A 20,403-nucleotide genomic window follows, 5' to 3' on the forward strand; every position below is an offset into this window, starting at 1 on the left:
ACCTGTAATTGGTCTGCCTAACGAGCTAACCTTACACATGGGATCATCAAGGCACCATTAAAATGTGAATCATCCAGAAACGTGATTAAGACCACTATGCTTTGGTAGAATTGACACCGCAGACCACATGCAAAACCAATGCAATAGATATTCACATGATTAGATGTACTGCGACGTCACCAAACACGTTTCTTTATTTATTTACAACACGTGTTGGCATGACTTGTAATTCAATATTGAATGGGATGACTTCATTTGCAATGATTGAATTAGTTTGAGTTAGTTTACAGTCAATTTAGTATGTTTAAAAGCGTACGAGAAAAGGACGTTGTAATGTTGATTGTGATTAATGAGAGCCTAGTGCTACGAATATTGAACTTCTAAATTTGTATTTATGGCCATATAAGATCCCAAATATTAAAATCTTCAAATATCCTTTCACGGAACGTCACTTCTCTCCTTGTCAAGTTCACGACCAGTGCTGGCTCTTAGTCAAGTGTAGGCCAGCACTACCTTTAATGGTAGCAGAGAGGACAAACGCCGATATGTTTTTAGTAGATAAGATATGCTCTCTGACAGAGCCTCACCTCACAACTTTCCACGGAAGGTCTGCGAAAAGCATTTTTACATCGAGGCAAAAAAAAAGCTAGCACTACCTCACCCTTCCAGTTTAAAGTGCCCCACCCATCACAATAAAGATTTTGTACACTAATGTTTACCTGAGTGAGCCTCTCCAATCTCAAGTTCTACCTCCATCTATAGCGCCAATGCTCTCCCTGAACAGAGACGCCTTTTCATGCTCTTAATCATAATCAGTCTTGGCTGCAAGTCTGGCCACTAATGACACTTTCTTAGGTCTCGCTAAACGAAAAATAGCATTTATTTCTTACTTAAGAACTACAGAATCTACAGCATCATTGCTCTTCCTGCGCAGAGATACCTTCTCGTCCTCATGGTCAGTATTTATTGGCGGCGAGCCCAGCCAACAGCCGCGCGTTAGTCCTCAGGACTTCAAAACTAGAAACACTTGAAACTATTGCTTACCTGAGCCTCTCCAATCCCAAGTTCTATAGCGTCGATGCTCTTCCTGACCAGAGATGCCTTTTCGTGCTCATGGTCGGTGTTGGCGGCGAGTCCAGCCAAAAGCTGCGCGTGCTCAGCCCTCAGGGCCTCGAGCCCAGCGGCGACCGTGCGCGCGCCGGCCACCATCTCCTCCTGCGTCATCGCCGTCATCCTGCCTAAGGATTCGATCTTCTTTCTGTGGACAATGAAGATGAATTTTAATTTTTAAAATAGCAGGGAAGAGTTCGGAATTGACTTATTGTTAGAGCTTAAAATTGTTACTATAATTGACTACCTACGTAATGAAATCTACGAGTAATTTTATGTCCGGTGCTGCGCTACAGTCATCTACAAACGAATCTGTTCAAGAATCAATTAAGAAACTTGAGTGTCGACGAAACGGAGAATGGGTTTTTTTGTTTTTCAAAGTCCTCTTATATCTTAAGAACTATTTAATAAAATAAAATAGATTTTCTACTTTTGACGACAAGATTTCACGTCAAATCTTACGTACTTAATCGAAAGTAACTTAACCCTTTTCCAGGCATGGTCCATATAGCAACCACATAAATGTACACAAATATTCGAACTCACTAAATATTGTATATAAAGATGGTACAAAATCATTTGAATTCGTTAAAAATATTATTTGTTTTTAAATTACTCCCTCAGTGGTAAACAACACAAAACTATGATTTATTTAGTGGTAGCACATCTAAATTCGGGGGGCCTGGAAGAGGGTTAATTCAACAAGGACAAGTTAAGTTTCCGTAGTTCAAAATTTGATAAAGAATACAACACAACACAAGACTATCTATTCAGTAGTAAGGAAAATATAGTACGGCAGTAGCGACATTAACAAGACTGTTTAAGCAGGTAGCTCTGGTAACTACAATACTTAGTGATCATTAATTGTATTCGTATATAAAAAAACAACTAGCTTTAGCCCGCGGCTTCGCCCGCGTGGAATTCGGTTATAGCGCGCTGTCCCCTCGGGAACTGTGAATTTTTTCGGGATAAAAAGTACCTATGTCACTCTCTGGCCCATAAATTATCTCTAGGGCAAAAATCACGTCGATCCGTCGCTCCGTTTCGACGTGAAAGACGGACAAACACACTTTCGCATTTAAGTATGGATGGATTAATTCATTATAAGTATGGATTTTCTGAGCCGCGTCTCAGAGCTTCAGACTAAATTTTTTCTGCACTAATTATTTTAATAACGCAAAGGTTATTGACGTTATAATATTATACAAACGTGTTGCCAATCGGAAAGTTCGCATAATACGATAGTCACATTATTATCAATCAACAGATATAAATAAATGTCTAATACTCTCTCGTGTACAATCTACAATGTAATGTAATCAGTACCCTAGTCATCAAGATACGATGACATCAATTTTACGATAATGACCGACTGAGTGAATGACTCATTCGTTCGCGAGATTGATTTAATCAAGGAACGATCGCGGCCTGGTTTGCGCTCGGCTTTCTCCACTTAGTTTTAATCAGATTTGTTAATTGTTAGCATTTTCTTTTGTTTGTCTGGGCAAAAGCAAAAGTGCGATTTAATTTGTTGTTTAAGTTTACAGAAAATTTACTAGGCATATAAAACTACATTTATAGTTGTGAGTAAAACGTCTCTCGTACAGTCAGAGGAAACTGAATCACGTGCCAGGGTGAAACCTTTTCATAATCAACTTCGCTATGATTTCTTCGGCAAATGTATGGGATATTAACATGACATTAGTAGGACAAAGATTCCACCCTGGTACGTGATTCAGTTTTCTAGACTGTACAGTCGAGTTCTTAAACTTCTCAGCAAAAACTCGATCAAAAATATTTGAAAATACTTCTACGCCGTTACCAATAGACTAATTCTAACTTATGTGAACAAGGACTTTTTTTACAAGGAGGTTTTTTTTTCGTGATTGTTTACATCAAACTTAAGATGCAACAATGTCTGAAACCTCAATCAATCTCTCAACCTGAATGTCAATTGGATGAAACAATTTTAAAATAAGTTATCTACGCGAGTTATCCTGTATCTTTTATGCGTAAAGCCTACTGTAAAACTGTGTCATATATCTACACAGATTTACTTTATCAATCTGTCAAAGATTGAGATATTCTGAGTATTGTAACGTAATCTTTGGATTAACCTACCGTGGTATTTTGTTCCAACTTAAACATGAGAAATCACTTTCTTATATTTAAAGCTAATTAACCTTGATGGCTTATCGGCTTAACATGCAAGATCAAAATGTTAAATAATAAAGATGTAGAATTGTAGAGTCCATTATAAATAGTACAGTTTATTGTAAGTTGTCACTACAAGTAGGTACACTTGCAAAGAAATCGTCCTTTGCCCCTGACTCATCCATCAATTACTGCATGTACTTACTTACTGCGTAAGAGATTCGCTAGTGCTCTTGTATTTACGACGCGCAGATGTATTAGATACGATGTTATAAATGGTACAAAAAGTTTTTATATAGAATCACCTGGCGCGAATTTAGTCATCACTTGACATTTCACAGAGGCGCACGCTGATGAATAAATATAGCTAGCATAAATACTTACAAGTATAGTTAATTTCAGTTTAATGAATAGTCACTTCAAACAAACAGATTTCACTTTCATATCTCTCAACATTAACGGCTAAGAAAGGGAGCAAAGAAAGACTTATAATGCATTTGCAAAATCACTAGTCATCATAACACAAGATAGAATGACTTCAATTGTAAATGCATTGACAACTGATGACTTGCTGACATTAGTGCAAACGTTGATGATCTTAACATTGGCATCGTTGGCGTAGAAATCAAGGTCAAAGAAGATAAGACACCGATTGATGTCTGCTATGAGATCTCAGCATTATTGAAGGTTGAATGCATTTGGATAGCTTTTAGAAATATTCATAAAGAAATAAATAGAAAGCTAGTGCTTGACGCTATTCTGAAAGTGACCTGTTCACTCATTTAATGATTATAATAGTGTGTAGGAGTCTGTAAAAGTTGCAACAAACTTTAGCATTCATTTCAAATAAAAAGGCCTTGAAATTGAACAAGGTAGTTATATAAACTTCCGAAAATATTTCAAACTTAATCCAACTCCAACAGCGTCTCTAAAATTTAAAGAAGTCGGTTAACAAAGTTTTTATTGACGTTCACCGAACTCCATAAAAAGACATATTGTATATTGCATAAACCCACTGCCATACCGATGTGATAAAAGAACTCATCCAGTGTTGATTGCTCAATTTTCTCGACTAGACAAAGTACTTATGGCAGCCTATTTAAATTGGAGTCTTACACGTGTATGTTAGAAAATCTAATAAAACAAAAACAGTACGAAAATACTGCAAAGACCGTTATAAAGCGAACGAAATCGATTCAAATACAAAAAGGGTCGAAGCTAAACAGCTACGGGACTCATAATAACAGAGATAGTGCAGGAAGTGAGCAGTAAGCTACCGCGCCCGGTTTCAACACTAAATAGGTGGAAATGGATGTTGCGAAAGGACCGAAGGCGCGGCATTAGGCTCCGATACCGTGGGAAGAGGGATCCCAAACATAAAGTCCTAGTACTTAAAATTCATCACGCGCATCAAAGTTAATACAAATAGCACGTGAATATATTTAGTCAGTGGTCATAAATATTCAAATATTTTTGTTCTAGCATTTGGGTTAATAGAGTTTCCTGCGTGCCTTTTTGTCTGACGATCTTATCAGTATTCAATTTGCTTCTATATTTATAATTTCAGCGCGTGCCATAACGGTTATACCGAGTACGTCAAGGTTGTTAGCATATAAAGAGATCCAAATAAAAAGGTAAACAGTTAAATAGATTTTGGCGGACGACCAAATACTTAGTGCAAGCATTCAAAAAAGGGTAAGACTAGACGAAATAATGCTGAGAATTTGAATCATTTACGATCTAATTCCGTATATAAATGCGGTGTACGGTAAAAGGGAACGAGATCAGACAGACGGGAGAATATTTCAAGACGCAATGCTTATGAAATTACAAGGAATTCTGCATCCAACGTGAATATTTTAACAGGACTGAGAGAATTCAGTTTTCTGAGGAATAGCAGAGATTTGTGACCTGATTTCGACAAACAAAGGCAGCTTTAAAATTTCAGCAACAAATCATTCGAAATTACCTAAACTAAATGTAGGATTTATTCAAGCACATATTGCCCTTTCTAATGTGTGGTTGGTCTGAGGTAGCTTCCATTTAATAAATGGAGGCATGTTCCAAAAGTGGCCATTATGTCGCTAAAAGGCTCATTAGTAAATATTAACGCTGAGATACGTATTATACATGTTAACTGAGGCTTGCGGGAGGATCGAAGGATATGGTTCAAACTTGTGCTGTGCGTAGCTTAGCTTGTCTTCATTAAATCCCACCACAGAATGTAGTTCAATATTTCTTTGACTAGAAAATCTACACTAAGTTTATTTTATAAGCCATTTAGTACAGTATCCCTTGTGAATATTTTTAATTTTAATGCAGCTTTAGTAATGGAACTACGTAAGATTACGAGGGCCGAGGGCGACACTGAAAGTTTTTAGAACTGGCCACTTGTAAACAATATAATAAAAAAGTAAGTTTAAATTTTGAAAATGGAACTCTTTGACAATATTTTTGAGTATGTATTTCATTCATTTGTCATTTGTTTTACGATTTGGCGGCAAATTGAAAATTGTCTGTGTCACGCCAACATGAATTTAACGCGAGAAAATTTTCGTGCAATGATTTTTTATGACATTCGATGTCATTTAAGTCAACAAGAAAGCTATGATAGACTTCGATTGGCCTTTCATGATGAAGCTCCATCTCGTGCGACCATTTACCACTGGTTTAATGAGTTTAAACGTGGTCGCACTAATCTAACCGATGATGCGTGAGGGACGGCCTTCTACGGCGACGACTGAAAATAACATCAGTGTTGTGCGGCGTATGATAGAGACTGACAAAAGAGTGACGTATCAGCAGATTCGGACAAGCTTAAGCATCGGTATGAGTCCAGTGCATAAAATCCTCCATGAACATTTAGCGGTCAGGAAGCTTTGTGCGAGGTGGATACCTCATAAATTGACCGAGGCCCAAAAACTCCGTCGGGTTGATTGGTGCCGTGAAATGATTCAAAGATTTAACGGAGGCGACTCAAATGCTGTTTTCGACATACTTACGGGTGACGAAAGGTGGGTTTACTGTTATGATTCAGAAACCAAGGAGGTGCACTAACAAGGGATATTTCGAAATTCTCGTAGGATAGAGAGGTAGCCAATTTATTATTTTTTCACGGGACTAAAGTCGCAGAATCAGAATGAAGCTAATAAAAGCAATACAGAAAAGACACCTGCATGAGCTAAAATTGATGTAAAAATGCATACGGTAGACCCTGAACCAGCACCTAAAAACTTGACGCTGGCGACAGGTGGACTACCGGTAGAACTGGTGATACTGGTTTCAGACTCGTTGATATGTACGTCATGTCTTGTCTCAACAACATAGATCAAGTGCTTATTAAAGCAGTAAATGGTTACAAAAATACACGGAGTGCGTAAAATTGGAATTGACGGGTGAAAATGTGATAGATATATAAATAAAAATTCTAACTATGTATCTGATTATTAATTATTACGTGTTATATCATCCTGTTTAAGGTGAAAGCGAGATTAGGCTACAATTAGACGAAGAATCCGTCAGACTAAATTAAGAAATTTACCATATCAAAATTGCGGGTAATTCCGGTAAATACTTTCATTCAAGGCACGCGACAGCGAAAAATATTTTAATAGCGCATAACAACGCCGGGGCAATATTCTTTTCAACCATTTAGGGGCTATTTCACCATCCATTGGTTAGTGTTAACTGACGGTTAAATGTGATGCCGTCTCCGTCTATTCGAACAAAAAAAATAGAGACCGTCAGTTAACACTAATCAATGGATGGTGAAACAGCCCCTTAGTGTACAGAAAGCTATTAGTTCTGCCACAATCACACTCATGGGGCACTTTGAAAACCAACTAGTAAAAATTACATTCCATCGAACATAAAGTTCAAAATCTTGGTGTTAATCTATATTTCTGCCAATTGCACTAGTTATAACTAATCACATTGATGTTTTAGCATTTAATATCTTGAGTAAACTAAAAGTAGACATATATAACAATTTCAATTTAAAAAAAACACGTGGAACCATGTATTGATAAACGATCAAACATACAATGTTATCAGACGCTGAAGTCATCTAATACAGCCTTTGGACTCATTCCAAACCTAACCTTGCCAAATCCCAACCCTCTGCGAGGGGGCGCGACGTGAAACGCATAAAACACCCGTCGCCATAGCAACCAGGGGCGACCACCCTCCTAAGGTGCAACTTTCAGGAAAGACTTTTTCACTGAAAATACCACTGCGGTTTACGTGGATGATTTACTCGCCTGGCTTTTATATGAGTAAAGTTAATGTTGTTACAAACTATTTTATGTACTACTAGTTTATGTACCTATTTGAAAATGGTTCTCGCTAAAATAGAGAAGAACAGACATGGGGCGCTTGAAAGTGATTAAAACTTAATACGACAAGAAAATGGAACATCACGTTTGACGTAAAGTAATTAACAGAACAAACTTCCTCCGGCTTAGCTCAGACGCAACAAAATTGTGAAAAGCTCAGCGAGCTAAAAGAAAAATGAGGGATAGGAAAGGGGTGGTTAAATAGAGCTTTTTTGCGAGTTTTGAATAAGGGAGGCATTCTGGACATATGCCAGCTGAAATAAATTGAGAGAAAGGTGAACGAAACAAAACAGATTTCAATGAATGGCCGCCAAATGTGGCCCTTGTTAGAATTCGGAAAAACCTTTTTTTGACGGTGAACGAATCAACAAAAACTTGTGAAAATTAACAATTTAACATAAAGTACCTAGCAAATGTGTGCCGGGCCGGGAGGAGCCGGCACAAGATATTGCTTGTTTAAAAGATTTCTAGCTAGAGTTGAAGACATCGAAGCATACCGTCTGAATAATCAAGTACCGATCAATAATATTGAAGTTCTGAAAACAACTTCGCAAATGATCAGGCAAACGACCCCGTCCGCTTTGAATCACCGCTAAAAGGATATCCCTAATGCAATTAAAGCGTTGCGTTGACAAAGCTGCTCAATCGATGTGTCTAGACAATGCCAGCCAACCAGACTGACGCATTAAAAATTCAGCCGAGGATATCGGGGATCGGACATTGTAAGATACGAGTTCCACCAAAATATCCGATAACTTTTTGAATCATTGTGTTTTTTTTTTGTTCCAAGAGACAAGGAACAACGATGTATCATTATTCCTTGTTTCTTGAAACAAAAAAAAAATTAAACTAATTACTGTAGTAAGCATTTATTTTGCTGTAGGTACTGTTTCTGTTGTAAGTACCTACTTGGATTTAAAAAAAACAGTGACTTCTCGCGCGTCTGAATCAAATATAGGTTATTTATAAAACGAATCTTTTTATAGAAAGACGTACAACAAAAAGAAAGAAGTAATTTTGTATTGCCTTTCTTTTAGCAAAACGATATGGCGCTTATAGCGCCGTCCTTGGGTAAAGGTCTGGCATCCTTGAACCGGGACTCCACCCGGGAAAACGTCGGCTCTCGGGCTTGTTAAGGAAGTCAACCTTGAAGATGGGAAGCATTTCATTATTACGGTTGAAGTGACAATCGATTTGACGAGAATCTTGACTCTGATAACTGAGTTGAGTAAGGACTTCCTTAGATTTACTTGAAATTCTGTTTCCAAGCAATTTCCAGCACATGATTGCGTTATTGAGCTAAATCTCATCTTGATTACAAAATTATGATTATCATCATTTGTCACCTCGTACTATAATTAGACAAGTTTAAAACGAAATAGTCCAGCATCTTTTAAATGATTGATGATAAGATCTTGCAGTCCATTACGTTCCCCTTCCCCATCACAGGCGACATTTTGGACTAATGATGTAACATTCCACAAGTCATTATCGGGTCTCATAATCGTAACGTATGAATAGGGAAGAATGGCGACTAATTCATTAATATTAAAAAGTCGTTGTTTTTATAATGCATATGCTGGCTGTGCTTAACGGCAGTCGTTAAAAGTTGTTCTTATATCATAGAGAAAGATGTCATCAAAAAACAGATATTTTATTCAACACCAGACTATATATAGTCCATGACAGCTCTGGAAATGTTACTTATTAAAGCAAATGTGCAAAAGCTTTTCGTTTATTTTCCCAATACAAAGATATTGGGCATAATAATGATCACGCGCGTGATCAATTAGGTAGAAAACGTTTCCGCCGAATTAGGTTGGCCTTTGGGAGTCCTAAAATAGATGAGCAGAGCGCTGAAAAGGTTTTATCAATTAATGTATTAATCCTATTCAACTGAAAGTAACAAAATTCGGAAGCTTCCAAAATAAACCATGAATGAATTATTGATTTTCTAAATTAAGTTGTAGCGTATTTGGATACTGTACATTATTGAGTGATTATTATACACAAACAACTGATACATAAACAAGTTAGTCCAAATCAATACTTACATCCTATACGCGTTGAGAGTCTTCGACATTATCAGACGTTGGTTCAACAAATAACCATTTCACTACAGCGCCATCATTAGATGCCGTATCTTATCAATATCACTAACACACTCACTTAATTAAAAAAGGTATAAAAGCGTGGTCAAACGACACGGCAACAGAATGGATCATTGAAATAGACGTCGATCACGAAACGCTTGGCGACCTTGGAGGACAACACACATGTTATGTTATGATTCCGAGTATGCCCAAATTGTGTAACATTTATACGTCTTGGTCTAAGCAGGTGACGTAACGAGTTAGCGTTCTGGGGCGTGACACTGTAAAAGGCCTTTGAGGCCTCAAGCAAGAGAAATAAAGCTGACAGGGTTATTTACATCCTCGTTAGCTACAAGGTGTTTACGATCCTAAGATGATCTGTTATGTCTTTAGTCCACCTACCATGCTTATTATGAACTTTATGAGAGTCAATTTCGTTCTTTTTAGGGTTCCGTAATCCAACAAGGAACCTTTATAGTTTCGCTATGTTAGTCTGTCCGTCTGCGGTTCAGAAGTGCTAGAAAGCTGCAGTTTTGCATGAGTATATAACATGTCAACCACGCCGCCAAAGTGGTAAACTAAAAGTGGGGATGATTTGTGTTTCTCGTCTAAAAAGCCTTCCCATTCGAGATTACAACTTCATCCCATGAAAAACATCTTAAAATCTTAAAAATTGGGCCGATCCAACCTTCTCCAGTTCAGGTCAAGCAAATTTCAAAAGGCAAATCTCTCATATACAGTTAGCATTGGGTCTACAATCAGGTCACGAGAATTGGAACCGGGACTGCGGAGCGTGCCAAGGATTAACTTTGCGATAGAGGTTAACAGTCAGCGCCCTAGCTGATGATAACGGAGGAAACCGTGAAACTTGGCGAGTTCACAACTAAATTCATTAACATCCATGTTCATCACTAACTTCATATTTCCAATTAAATTTTCAGATCAATTAAATGATCATGCATAACTTAATCTTGTGATGAAAAATTATTGCGGTAAACTCATAAAATTGCGAAGCTACGTTGATGATACAATTCAATGACAGCTGAACCTAATCACATACAATCCATATTGATTATTGGCCAAACAGAAAAATACAATAGCTTTGCTTTCAAATGAAATAGAATACTTTGTTTGTATAGCTAACAATGGACTCCTATATTTATTGGAAAAACAGTAATATTGTTAAACATTCGAGGCGTGGCACGAGTATATAAAGCATATTTGTTTAAGGCTAGAACATATTGTAAAGACAATGGGAGCAGAGCAGATAAGAGATCTTTTTTTCGATCACATCTATTCGTTATCAGAGATAAATAAAATAGAATCAAAAGTAAAAGTTATGTATTCAGCTCAGGTCAACCACGTGTAGTTTTTGGCACATACTATTAGGAAAAATATATTGCTTGCCAATTCTTGCTCAACTCCGACGCATGAGACAACATTAGACGTTTGTCGTAGGTTAGAGTGAGGTAGGTGTATAAACTTGTTGTTAAAATAGTCACTCCTACGCAACGCGCCGGCCGGTGTCGTTGATCCCTGGATCATCCATTATCGTCACTATTTGTTTGTTTTCATGCACTCATATCAATCAAATCAACGAAATTGTCGTGTCGAAAGATATCTAGGACGTAGATAATTCGTAAAGGGTTGTTGATAGTATTATTTGCTATGGCGATATAAATGTCGATTGAATCAAGTCGGCAAAAGTAGCAATGAAATGCCTCTGTGTATCGGTTTGTAAAAATTTACCCTAACTCAAGCTGTAGCTGTTAGATATAACTTCCTTCAACCATGTCACTGATGTTTTTAAATTTAATTGTAGTTTATTTAAGTATTCATAGAGATCACAGTTGCTCGTCTAACGCTGACAGACTAACATTAAAAATTCTGTACGAGCAATGCCGCATTGCGCACTAATAATGTGTTACCTACCCCAGCCTTACAAAAGAACTTAACAGCAGGATGTAAGTTTACCACCTAAAATAAATTTCGTGATTTAAATTGGATTTGGATATATGCTTTGTTTGTTTTGGATATAAGCTAAGCATAATGAAATATTGAAGATGTTGAAGGAGCAAATAGTTTCTTAGAAGTAGTCGAGTCTATAAAAAGTATATCAGGTGACAGTGGAAGCGGAAATATTAAAGACGGGCTAAAAAGGAATACCGATGAGGTGTATAAATTTGAATACGTTTTTGCATGGGTAGGAATATTTAAGACTTACTAGGTAGATCAAAAAGATAAGCAAAAAAAACAACGATACTACTCTAAAATATAAGTAAAAAACTGTGTAGATCATAATTAAAACAGCTTATAGGTAATTTCATCCAAGACGATTCTAATAAAATTATGGTGTGTTGAATACAAATCGGTACACACTTCATTAGGCTTTAATGACATGACGAAGCGAATCGTGTCTGGAATCGCAACAATGCATGGCAACCAGTATGTCGCCGGTTTATTTTTAGATGTTGCTCTCATTAATCGAGAGGGACATAAATGTACGCAAGTAAATGTGAAACATTTACGATCATTTTTTTATAATTTAATAAGTAAACTGGTCAATTGATAGAAAACTTTAAAAATGGGAACAAAAGCAATGCACCAGATGAAGATATTAACGATTTTTAAATGTTAAACAAATTGCGTAAAAATTATAACTTTCAAGTGGAAGATCGCATTAATTTTTTGGTTTTATTGCCGAACAATGTGGAAGCGCAAGGAGATAATGCGTGACTCGTGTGAAACCACGCGATAACCATCTCACGAGCATATTTAATCGCGATGCAGCGGCCTAATTGCGAAAATGATCATTAAAATCAACTGAACGAACATAGCGAACTGGAAAACTGACATAGTAGAACTGTTATCGCTTACAATAAACTTAATAGCGGCCTAAACGATTATATTCTGGTTAAAAGCGACGGTCTGCGAAGTTTCACGCAGTTGAGCCAAAACCGCGTAGTTTTCAGAGGTCAAGCTTGAGTAAAGCATGACACAAATCCTTTGAAATGCTTTCACAATCCCTTGGGAAATCTCAAGTGTGCCAAAGGAGCTTTGCAACGAAGCCTGCAAGAGAGCACTTTGATGTGTTAAAGAGGTTTATGATCAAGGATAGTTTTCATTGTAACCGAGAGAAATGCAGTTTGCATAAATCGATAAAACACAAAGGATCGTGACCTGAGACCTGTTACAAAAACTTACGGGACTATGTTAAGATACTGATATTGAAACTTAAAGCAAGTGAGAAGCAAGTATACAGATTTGTATATTTTTGTGTATAAAAGTTAACCAAGTTTATGGTCTGCTCAATGTTACCGAGTAAAACATGCAATAACAAAATAAACATGCAATATTTAATACTGATGACAGTGAAATAGAAAGATTGATATGCAAAGTTCTAAGAAACAATTAGGCATTGCCGAGGTAGAATAATTATAGAAATAGGTTTATAGGGGGTTAGATCAGCGCTTGCAAATGGGTCACCCGTTAGATAAAACAGCCGTTGTATTTTCTCAGCGGTGGTCAATTGGTTTTATGAGCTACACATAGTTATTTCAGTAGATATTGCACAGAAATAGCGTAAACAGATGTTTATTTCCCGATGTAACCACTTTAGAAACGGTAGTTATAGATGTAGAAAGATTCGCAATTTATTTATTTATTTAGAGGAGATTTGTCAGGAATTATTACAACTCCTTTTATTCTTCTACTCCCTTGGGTATTTCTTGAGAAAATACTACTATTGTCGTAGTGACAAGCTGTACAAGTTTAATAGCATCTTGAACGATATAAATCCAATACTGTGTCCTCACTAGACGCCAGTTGTAATTAGGTACTTTGAAGCAAATGGGTACGAATAACATAGAAAACCCATGTTCCCTCAGCTAAAATTGTACCCAATGCTTCTTACATACAGTTTCAAACTGGTTGCTTTATATATCGTCCATAAAATGCAGGATAGTGCTGCAGTCAAGTTAACGAGCGTCATGGGAAGAACTTCTCATATTTAATGCTAGGAGTAATGAATGATAAAGATTTATGGCCACCATATAGATATCAAATGTTCGATTAAAGACAGGTTTTGAAGCTGAATAATGTTTAATTGACAGCGGTATTGATAAACTCGAGTGTAATGATCGATTAAGATATCAAAAAGAAAGTAAAGTGAATGTTATTAATAGAATGGATTTCGTCGTGTACAGATTGTTACCGATACCCAGATAGAGTTGATGCTTTGATACAAATTTTAATGACGCGAGAGAAATCTATCTAATTACTTTTCAACAAAATAAAAGAACTTTCTTTTAAAAAAAGGAGAGTAATTTTACAATAAATTGGATCAAAACGGCATCGTCATAAAAGACCTTGATAGGTAAAACCTGTAGTTATAAACTAAAAGCTGATTTGTCGATAGTAATATAATAATATTAATAACAAAATAGTGTTATCATATAATATAAAGTAATCTAGACAGCTATTTGAATTCAAGATTTAAAAATAACAAAACGCGGAAAATATTTTACGCAGGCTGGTAACCGATCGATAAACATACAAGACCTCGTTTATAAACACGCGATTACGTTCAAATTTAATACACGGCAACTGATAAACAAATAAATAAACTAGACCAATACGTAACCGGTAAGATTCGTAAAAATCGTAATCGAACGGAATCGCAGTCGTGGATATTGGCACAAGTATGTTAACCTCCAAGGTTGGGAACACTGGAATCTTGAAGCACTAGAAACATAGGACGGTCACGGTTTTGGATGGACGCGAATTAGTTTTTTTTTTAAATGCCGGCTGGAAAGAGCGAGCAAGCAAGCGGCCGACCGTTGTCGCCGTCAAATACGTACTAACGCGAAGAATTGGAGTTGGGACGGGGTGGAATAGTGCGGCGCACGCATGCGAGCGCCACTCGATTAGCAAAATCGAGTAATTCGATAGACTAGACGCGATCTACTCGATAGTCTTGCAATAAAATTAAATCAACTTCAGTTCATATTTTCGAGAGCATAGAGACTTTTTAAAATATACTATTGCGAACCCAACTGAAAACATTCAACGTAGTAAATGCAGAGAGATTTAATGAGCCTATATGGCTACAAAAAGCATTTCAACTTTCCTAAAGCATAGATTACAAAAAAATCTTAAGATTGGTTAGTTTGATTATAATGATAGGAAAAGAATGAAATAAAACTGTATGGAGTCAAAGAACCTACTAACTGTTCGATATTCTTATTACGTCAACGTCACACTAACAAAAACGTACGAAGCATCCAACAAAAACTGAATAGAACTTTTGCACCGTGATACAGACAAAATCGTATTCGATATAAAACAGAATGGCAAACCTTTGGGCCGCTCTAGCTCTTACCAATCGCGTTAACTGAGGGTGAACCCACCCCATTCTTTGCACCTCTACATGCGCGGTTGTGCAAGTTGCACATGTACTGAGCAGGGGTTACAATTATGGTTATAAATACGTGCATGGAAATAAGTTTCCAGTTGTAAATAGATACGTGGTATTGAATGAGTAAACAGATCCGTAGTATTGAATGACCAAGCATCTAATAATACGGTATTATTTGATACTACAAGTATACAAGTTTTTTGTATACTTGGTGCAGATCAGACACACGAAATGTTTAAGTTTAACACTCAAAAAAAACATGTAATCTTATAGATTACAAACGAAACCCAAACAAAACAAAGACGAATAACTTCCAACATTATGTCGGTATAGACTAGAGGCAAATGACTGCAAATACAACTATTATGATGTTTTGATTATTTTTCATAATGTAGTTTGAAACAGATTAGGATGGTTTAGTTTATTTGCAGAAAACTGGCGTTATATTTCAAAACGGCACGCGTAAGCTAAGAACACACTGTGATGTTAATTAGTTGTCTTAATCAAGTTACAGAAACAAAGACCTCTAAATTCCAGCAGTAAATAGGATTAACTGTGTATGACGGTATAAAAGCATAATAAAACTAACATGAGGATAATCCGAGGAAACCTTCAAAAGAAGTTACATAAAGCACAAGGTTAGGTAGATCGATACCAAGACGCCGACGAGTCTGGACATTAGTCAAAAGGTTTTTAGACGGAGAGTTCTTCATTAGATTAGACCTAGACTAAATTAACTACGGACGTGAAGTAAAAAACTAACGCTTTCAGTAATATAAAGTAAAAAAAATATTTTCTTTGTTCTTTGACGTAGACGTGAGGTTGATTGTTCAACCAACACTTGTTTTGATTTGTGCTGTAAAATTAACCATACTTGTTAATTCAAGTAAGAATGCGGATAGTTATAATTTAGATAAATAATTTGTATGTAAAAGAATAAGCTTGAATTAGTGTTAATTTAACGGATTTATAGACTTTAGCTGTAAAGTCAACGTAGCAGCGTTATGCACGCCTGTCGACAACGATTGCAAAATTCAAAACTATTCACACACAGCTCATTTGGAGCAGAAAACACAAACAACCTCGCAGATTCGAAAGCAAATACGAATCAACTTTGAAAACAGTCTTAATAAATGAAACAATATGAATTACGGACACAGTGGTAAAGTGGATTTCATTTTAAATTGACAAGATACCTAGCTCAGATCGATGTCACTAGGAAAATAGCGTCACTAAAAATCACTAAGTTAACCATGGTGTTGTTAGAAAATGTAGGCTAAGTATATAAATAAACAACATTATCATGTGGAAGAAAATATTTGGTAAAAATAAATAAAAAAGAAAAGCATACTAGGCACGATGCCCCGGGTAGGAGAGATACAGGGTTTAATTTTTAATCTATATAATTGTTATCGTTTCTTTTTATACTATATTATGTTTGTTGAAATAAAAATAAAAAGAAAAAACAAATAGTTAAATATGATCATGGAGCTTTACTTTGCGGACAACAATAGCAAACTTTCACTATTAGTTCCCGGGAAATTAATACAACGATGGAAAAACTGCTTGATTGAGTTTGAGTTCACGCCTCAACGGAGGAAAAGTTTGCTTGCTCTCAACGAATCTTAACCATTACTAGTTTCGCAAGAAGGCTATTATCGTTCATATACGATACGGCCGCCAGATGACACGCTATCACATACACAATGAGTCCGACAAGTCAATATCCAGACCACATCTTAGAACTAAAGAAGGAAATTCCAAGAAACGAATACGACTTTATCACTATTTATTAACCAGTTGACATCAATATTATAATACACTGCTGTTTTTGAAGTATAAAGATGTCTTTACTATAACTTTAGTACATAGTATGGAAAGGACAATTTACAATTTATAATTACAGTCCCTTCGACTCGACATATACTATTTAGTTTTCATTTATTAATTTATTACTTACATAATGCACAAGTTTAAAGCGAAAGACAACCGTAATGTAGCTGCACTGTCGCAAACGGAACTGGATTGGCCACACGCTCCTAAGGGCCCCGAGCACATACCGAGGCAAGCACTAGAGGAATCCCCAAGGAAAGCGGAATCGTGGCCGCCCAAAGCAAACCTGGTGGCGGACGATCACTGCAGAAGCGAAGGCTAGGAATGACTTGGAGCGAACTGAAGCGCGAAGCTCAAGACCGTTCGGGATGGCGACGCACTGTGGACGCTCTCTGCCCCATCTATGTGACATTTAGGACCTTATGTCAAGACTGTGGCTTGGTTATGGTACTGTTCCATATTGTAGGTGCTACAACAGAGCTGCTAGGCTAGATCAAGACGATCAAGATGATTATGCTATCGCATTACCTATAACCAAAAAAAACCTGATACTGATAAAGTATACTACTAAACGAAATGCCAATATCAGATCGAAAATATTGCATAACTGTCAACAATAAAGCATTGTATCTGAAGTCAGAAGCAATTTATGTTTATAAATAAAACGAAAACAATGGGCAAGTGTATCATCTAAAATCCTACTTTCACTCTGTACTGTAGTCGCGTTATTTAGATTGCGTAATTCCAATTACGACAAAATAATTAAACCAGGAGAAAGGTTCTGTTTAGACAGGGCCTTATGTTTTCATAAATTATACTTTGTTTTCTTTTTGTTTCCCCAGGAGTTTTATAAAAGGTAGCCGCGATGAAACAGCGAACGGCTCGTGCAGCATGTAATTTGCCGAGAGAAAACATACTAGTTTCCAGTTAATTGCCTCTATAACCCTGTGTTTACGTGTAGAGCTATCTCGGAGGAAATTCTTAGGTCCACATTTAATGTCATTGATACCTAAGCTACCTCATACGAATAACCAAAATCAGATTATCATTTTATTTAATAGATTATCCGCAGTAATTGTTCGTAGTTCCCCGAAAGGTACAGGCGACGGATCTAAAAGATCCGTTATATAAGTTAGGAAGGAAGGAGCTTAAAGATAAAAGAGCGAAAAAGGATTGTCGTTAAAGAAAGTGCAGAGAATAATCCTGAAATATCACAGACACAACACACTGGTCTGGTGTAATACCACGCGCCATATAATCTGCCAAAAAGTTCATTACTTAATTATTACTCAGTTTTGACGCATTTTTGAGATACATTTTTTATGCGATGTCTTTACGTTACTCCCGGATTGTGTTCGAATCGCTTAACGATATAGTGCCTATTCAATTGTGTCAATGATATTTTAGCAAAGTTAGGCGGCGGAAATATAGAGTAATTAAAACAACTGAGTTAATATTGTTTGCGTCTAGATCATTGTTAGGAACATATTAGGTACTAGCATCGTTAAATGTAGAGCGAAACTTGTATGCTATTTTCGTTTGCAGAAATCCTTCAGACACACAAAAATACAAACGCGAAATACCACCCGAGTTTTAGTTATTACCACTGATGTTTCTTTTAAATCCGTTAGTCACCAACACCTGCTCTTTTAAATTGGACTTGTATCGTCTGTCGTTGCACCTTGCCTCTTGGCGCGTGACAGAGACAGCATGACTCACCGCAGTTCCGGGTGTCATGGTCAATAATGATGTTTACTCAATGAGACAGAAATTGGAAGAAAAGCTCAGCGAATAAATGAACGGTTTCGAAATTAAAGTTCATTCATCTAAAGCAACATTGTCTTAAGGGTAAGCTCCTGGTTAGCTCATGAGCAATGTCCGTTAGATGCGCTGTTATCAATAGTTCCTTTTCAGGTTTTTTCGTAAATTATGAAGAATTATTTCACCAAAAAACTAGTGGCGGGAGTATCTAAGCGTAACCGATTTTTTGACCCCACACTCGAAATGAAATATTCCGCCAAAGCCGCAAACGAGTGCTTTACTTTGAACGTCGATTGCGCCGTATACGGACACTAGGAGCTCACGCACACACTCAAATAGACAGCGCCAGCTACGAAAGTCTATTTCGACACTTAGCTACCGATCGAGGTACTCCTCGAAGTAATATTCACATTTTTTATCGAGTCACGAAATTTTTACTAACTGTACTTACTCGAAATATTTACTACGACCTATAAATCTATATAATTATTTATTGATATAATTAGAAGCAGGGTCTTGGATAACTGTTCGCATATTATAATACGAGCCAAACGCCTTTCAAGTGGTCATAATATGTGTACATAAATTGAGAATACCGAGATTCTGACACGGTTCTTGTCTTGGTTGATGGTCTTGCTATTATTCAGGTTATATTATAGTTACTTTTCGTAGTTACTACTCTTGCTAAAGTGGTCATGGGCGTCGTTGAAAATCGTAGCAAATCTACAGACGAGTTTTCTTGAAATAGTGCCGTGGTTTCCTACCTTCCACGCGCGCAAGCTGGAGTTGGAATTCGTAGTTGGCAATAGAGAGCGCTGCCACCAGGGCTCTTAGTCATTGTACGACACGCACAGAATGCACAGGCAATCAAGTTTATCAAGGTATCCGTAAAGCCAAAGTCCCTTAAGACACTGTACACATGCTCTTTAGTAGCAAGAAAGCATGCTACTATGACAAATGCTAGCTAGTAGCATGGTGTAACAGACATGCTACTACGAGCATGCTTATTAGTGGCAAGCTCGAGACGGTGGAAGGGAAAGATAAGCAAGTGTGAACGCGTTTTCAGTCAGTAACGAGCATGTACAGTGCCTTTAGACATACCTAATATTTTATGAACAGTGCTTCGTGTAAGCTCTTCTATCAAAAGAGGATAAATCCACACAGAGTTTACTATCCTAATTATCATTCACATCATCATCACTCAATTTCTGGTAAGACTTGGTAGAGAATTAGTAATCATAAACTGCTATATCAATTATAATAAGTTGCTAACCATAAAAGAGTTGACGAAGAGTTTATCTAGCTTCTGCATCTGGATTTCTCAGTTCGTATAATTAATTACTAGCTTAATCCGCGCTTCCTCCCGTGAGAAAGAAATCTACTCTGTAGTGTAGGTATTCGAATTAAAAAAAAAACTTCTTGCACCTCTGCGATCCTCAGGAACGTTTTACGTTGCCCAAATCTCATGCATTTTTTAGCATGTTTTGCCTTTATAGGTATAAATAAATACTTACGAATACTACATAACAGCAAAAGTCACCCACTCGCCGATAACTTCGCCGATCAAATGCGGTAAAAATTATCCTGAGAGTGATATTTTGTACCTACTAATCTCTATAAATAGATTTGTTAGGATATCATAACCGATGATTTGGCACAATCAGCAAAGACTACGAGCATGTCCAAAATCATCTACACTCCC

General features: G+C 36.9%; 1 protein-coding gene across 9 annotated transcripts in view; it reads right to left on the bottom strand.

Moving 5' to 3' along the window:
* Klc (kinesin light chain) overlaps window positions 1-20,403 on the bottom strand; it is a 76,306-nt gene that overhangs the window by 25,072 nt on the left and 30,831 nt on the right. For 6 of the 9 annotated variants that reach the window (XR_012451548.1, XM_074089819.1, XM_074089823.1 and 3 more), the window contains exons 1-3: window positions 14,402-14,532; window positions 9,653-9,857; window positions 1,045-1,258 (exon numbers count right to left, since the gene is read on the bottom strand). Coding sequence is in view for 8 of the 9 variants with exons in the window: in XM_074089819.1 (XP_073945920.1) it covers window positions 1,045-1,258; window positions 9,653-9,681 (243 nt within the window). In the remaining variant the exon portion in view is untranslated. Of the gene's footprint in view, window positions 1-1,044; window positions 1,259-9,652; window positions 9,858-14,401; window positions 14,533-20,403 lie in introns of those variants that run through there. The other 3 variants (XM_074089817.1, XM_074089821.1, XM_074089820.1) reach the window with 3 other exon arrangements.

The sequence above is a fragment of the Choristoneura fumiferana genome, chromosome 7, assembly GCF_025370935.1.
Source record: "Choristoneura fumiferana chromosome 7, NRCan_CFum_1, whole genome shotgun sequence".
NCBI lineage: Eukaryota > Metazoa > Arthropoda > Insecta > Lepidoptera > Tortricidae > Choristoneura > Choristoneura fumiferana.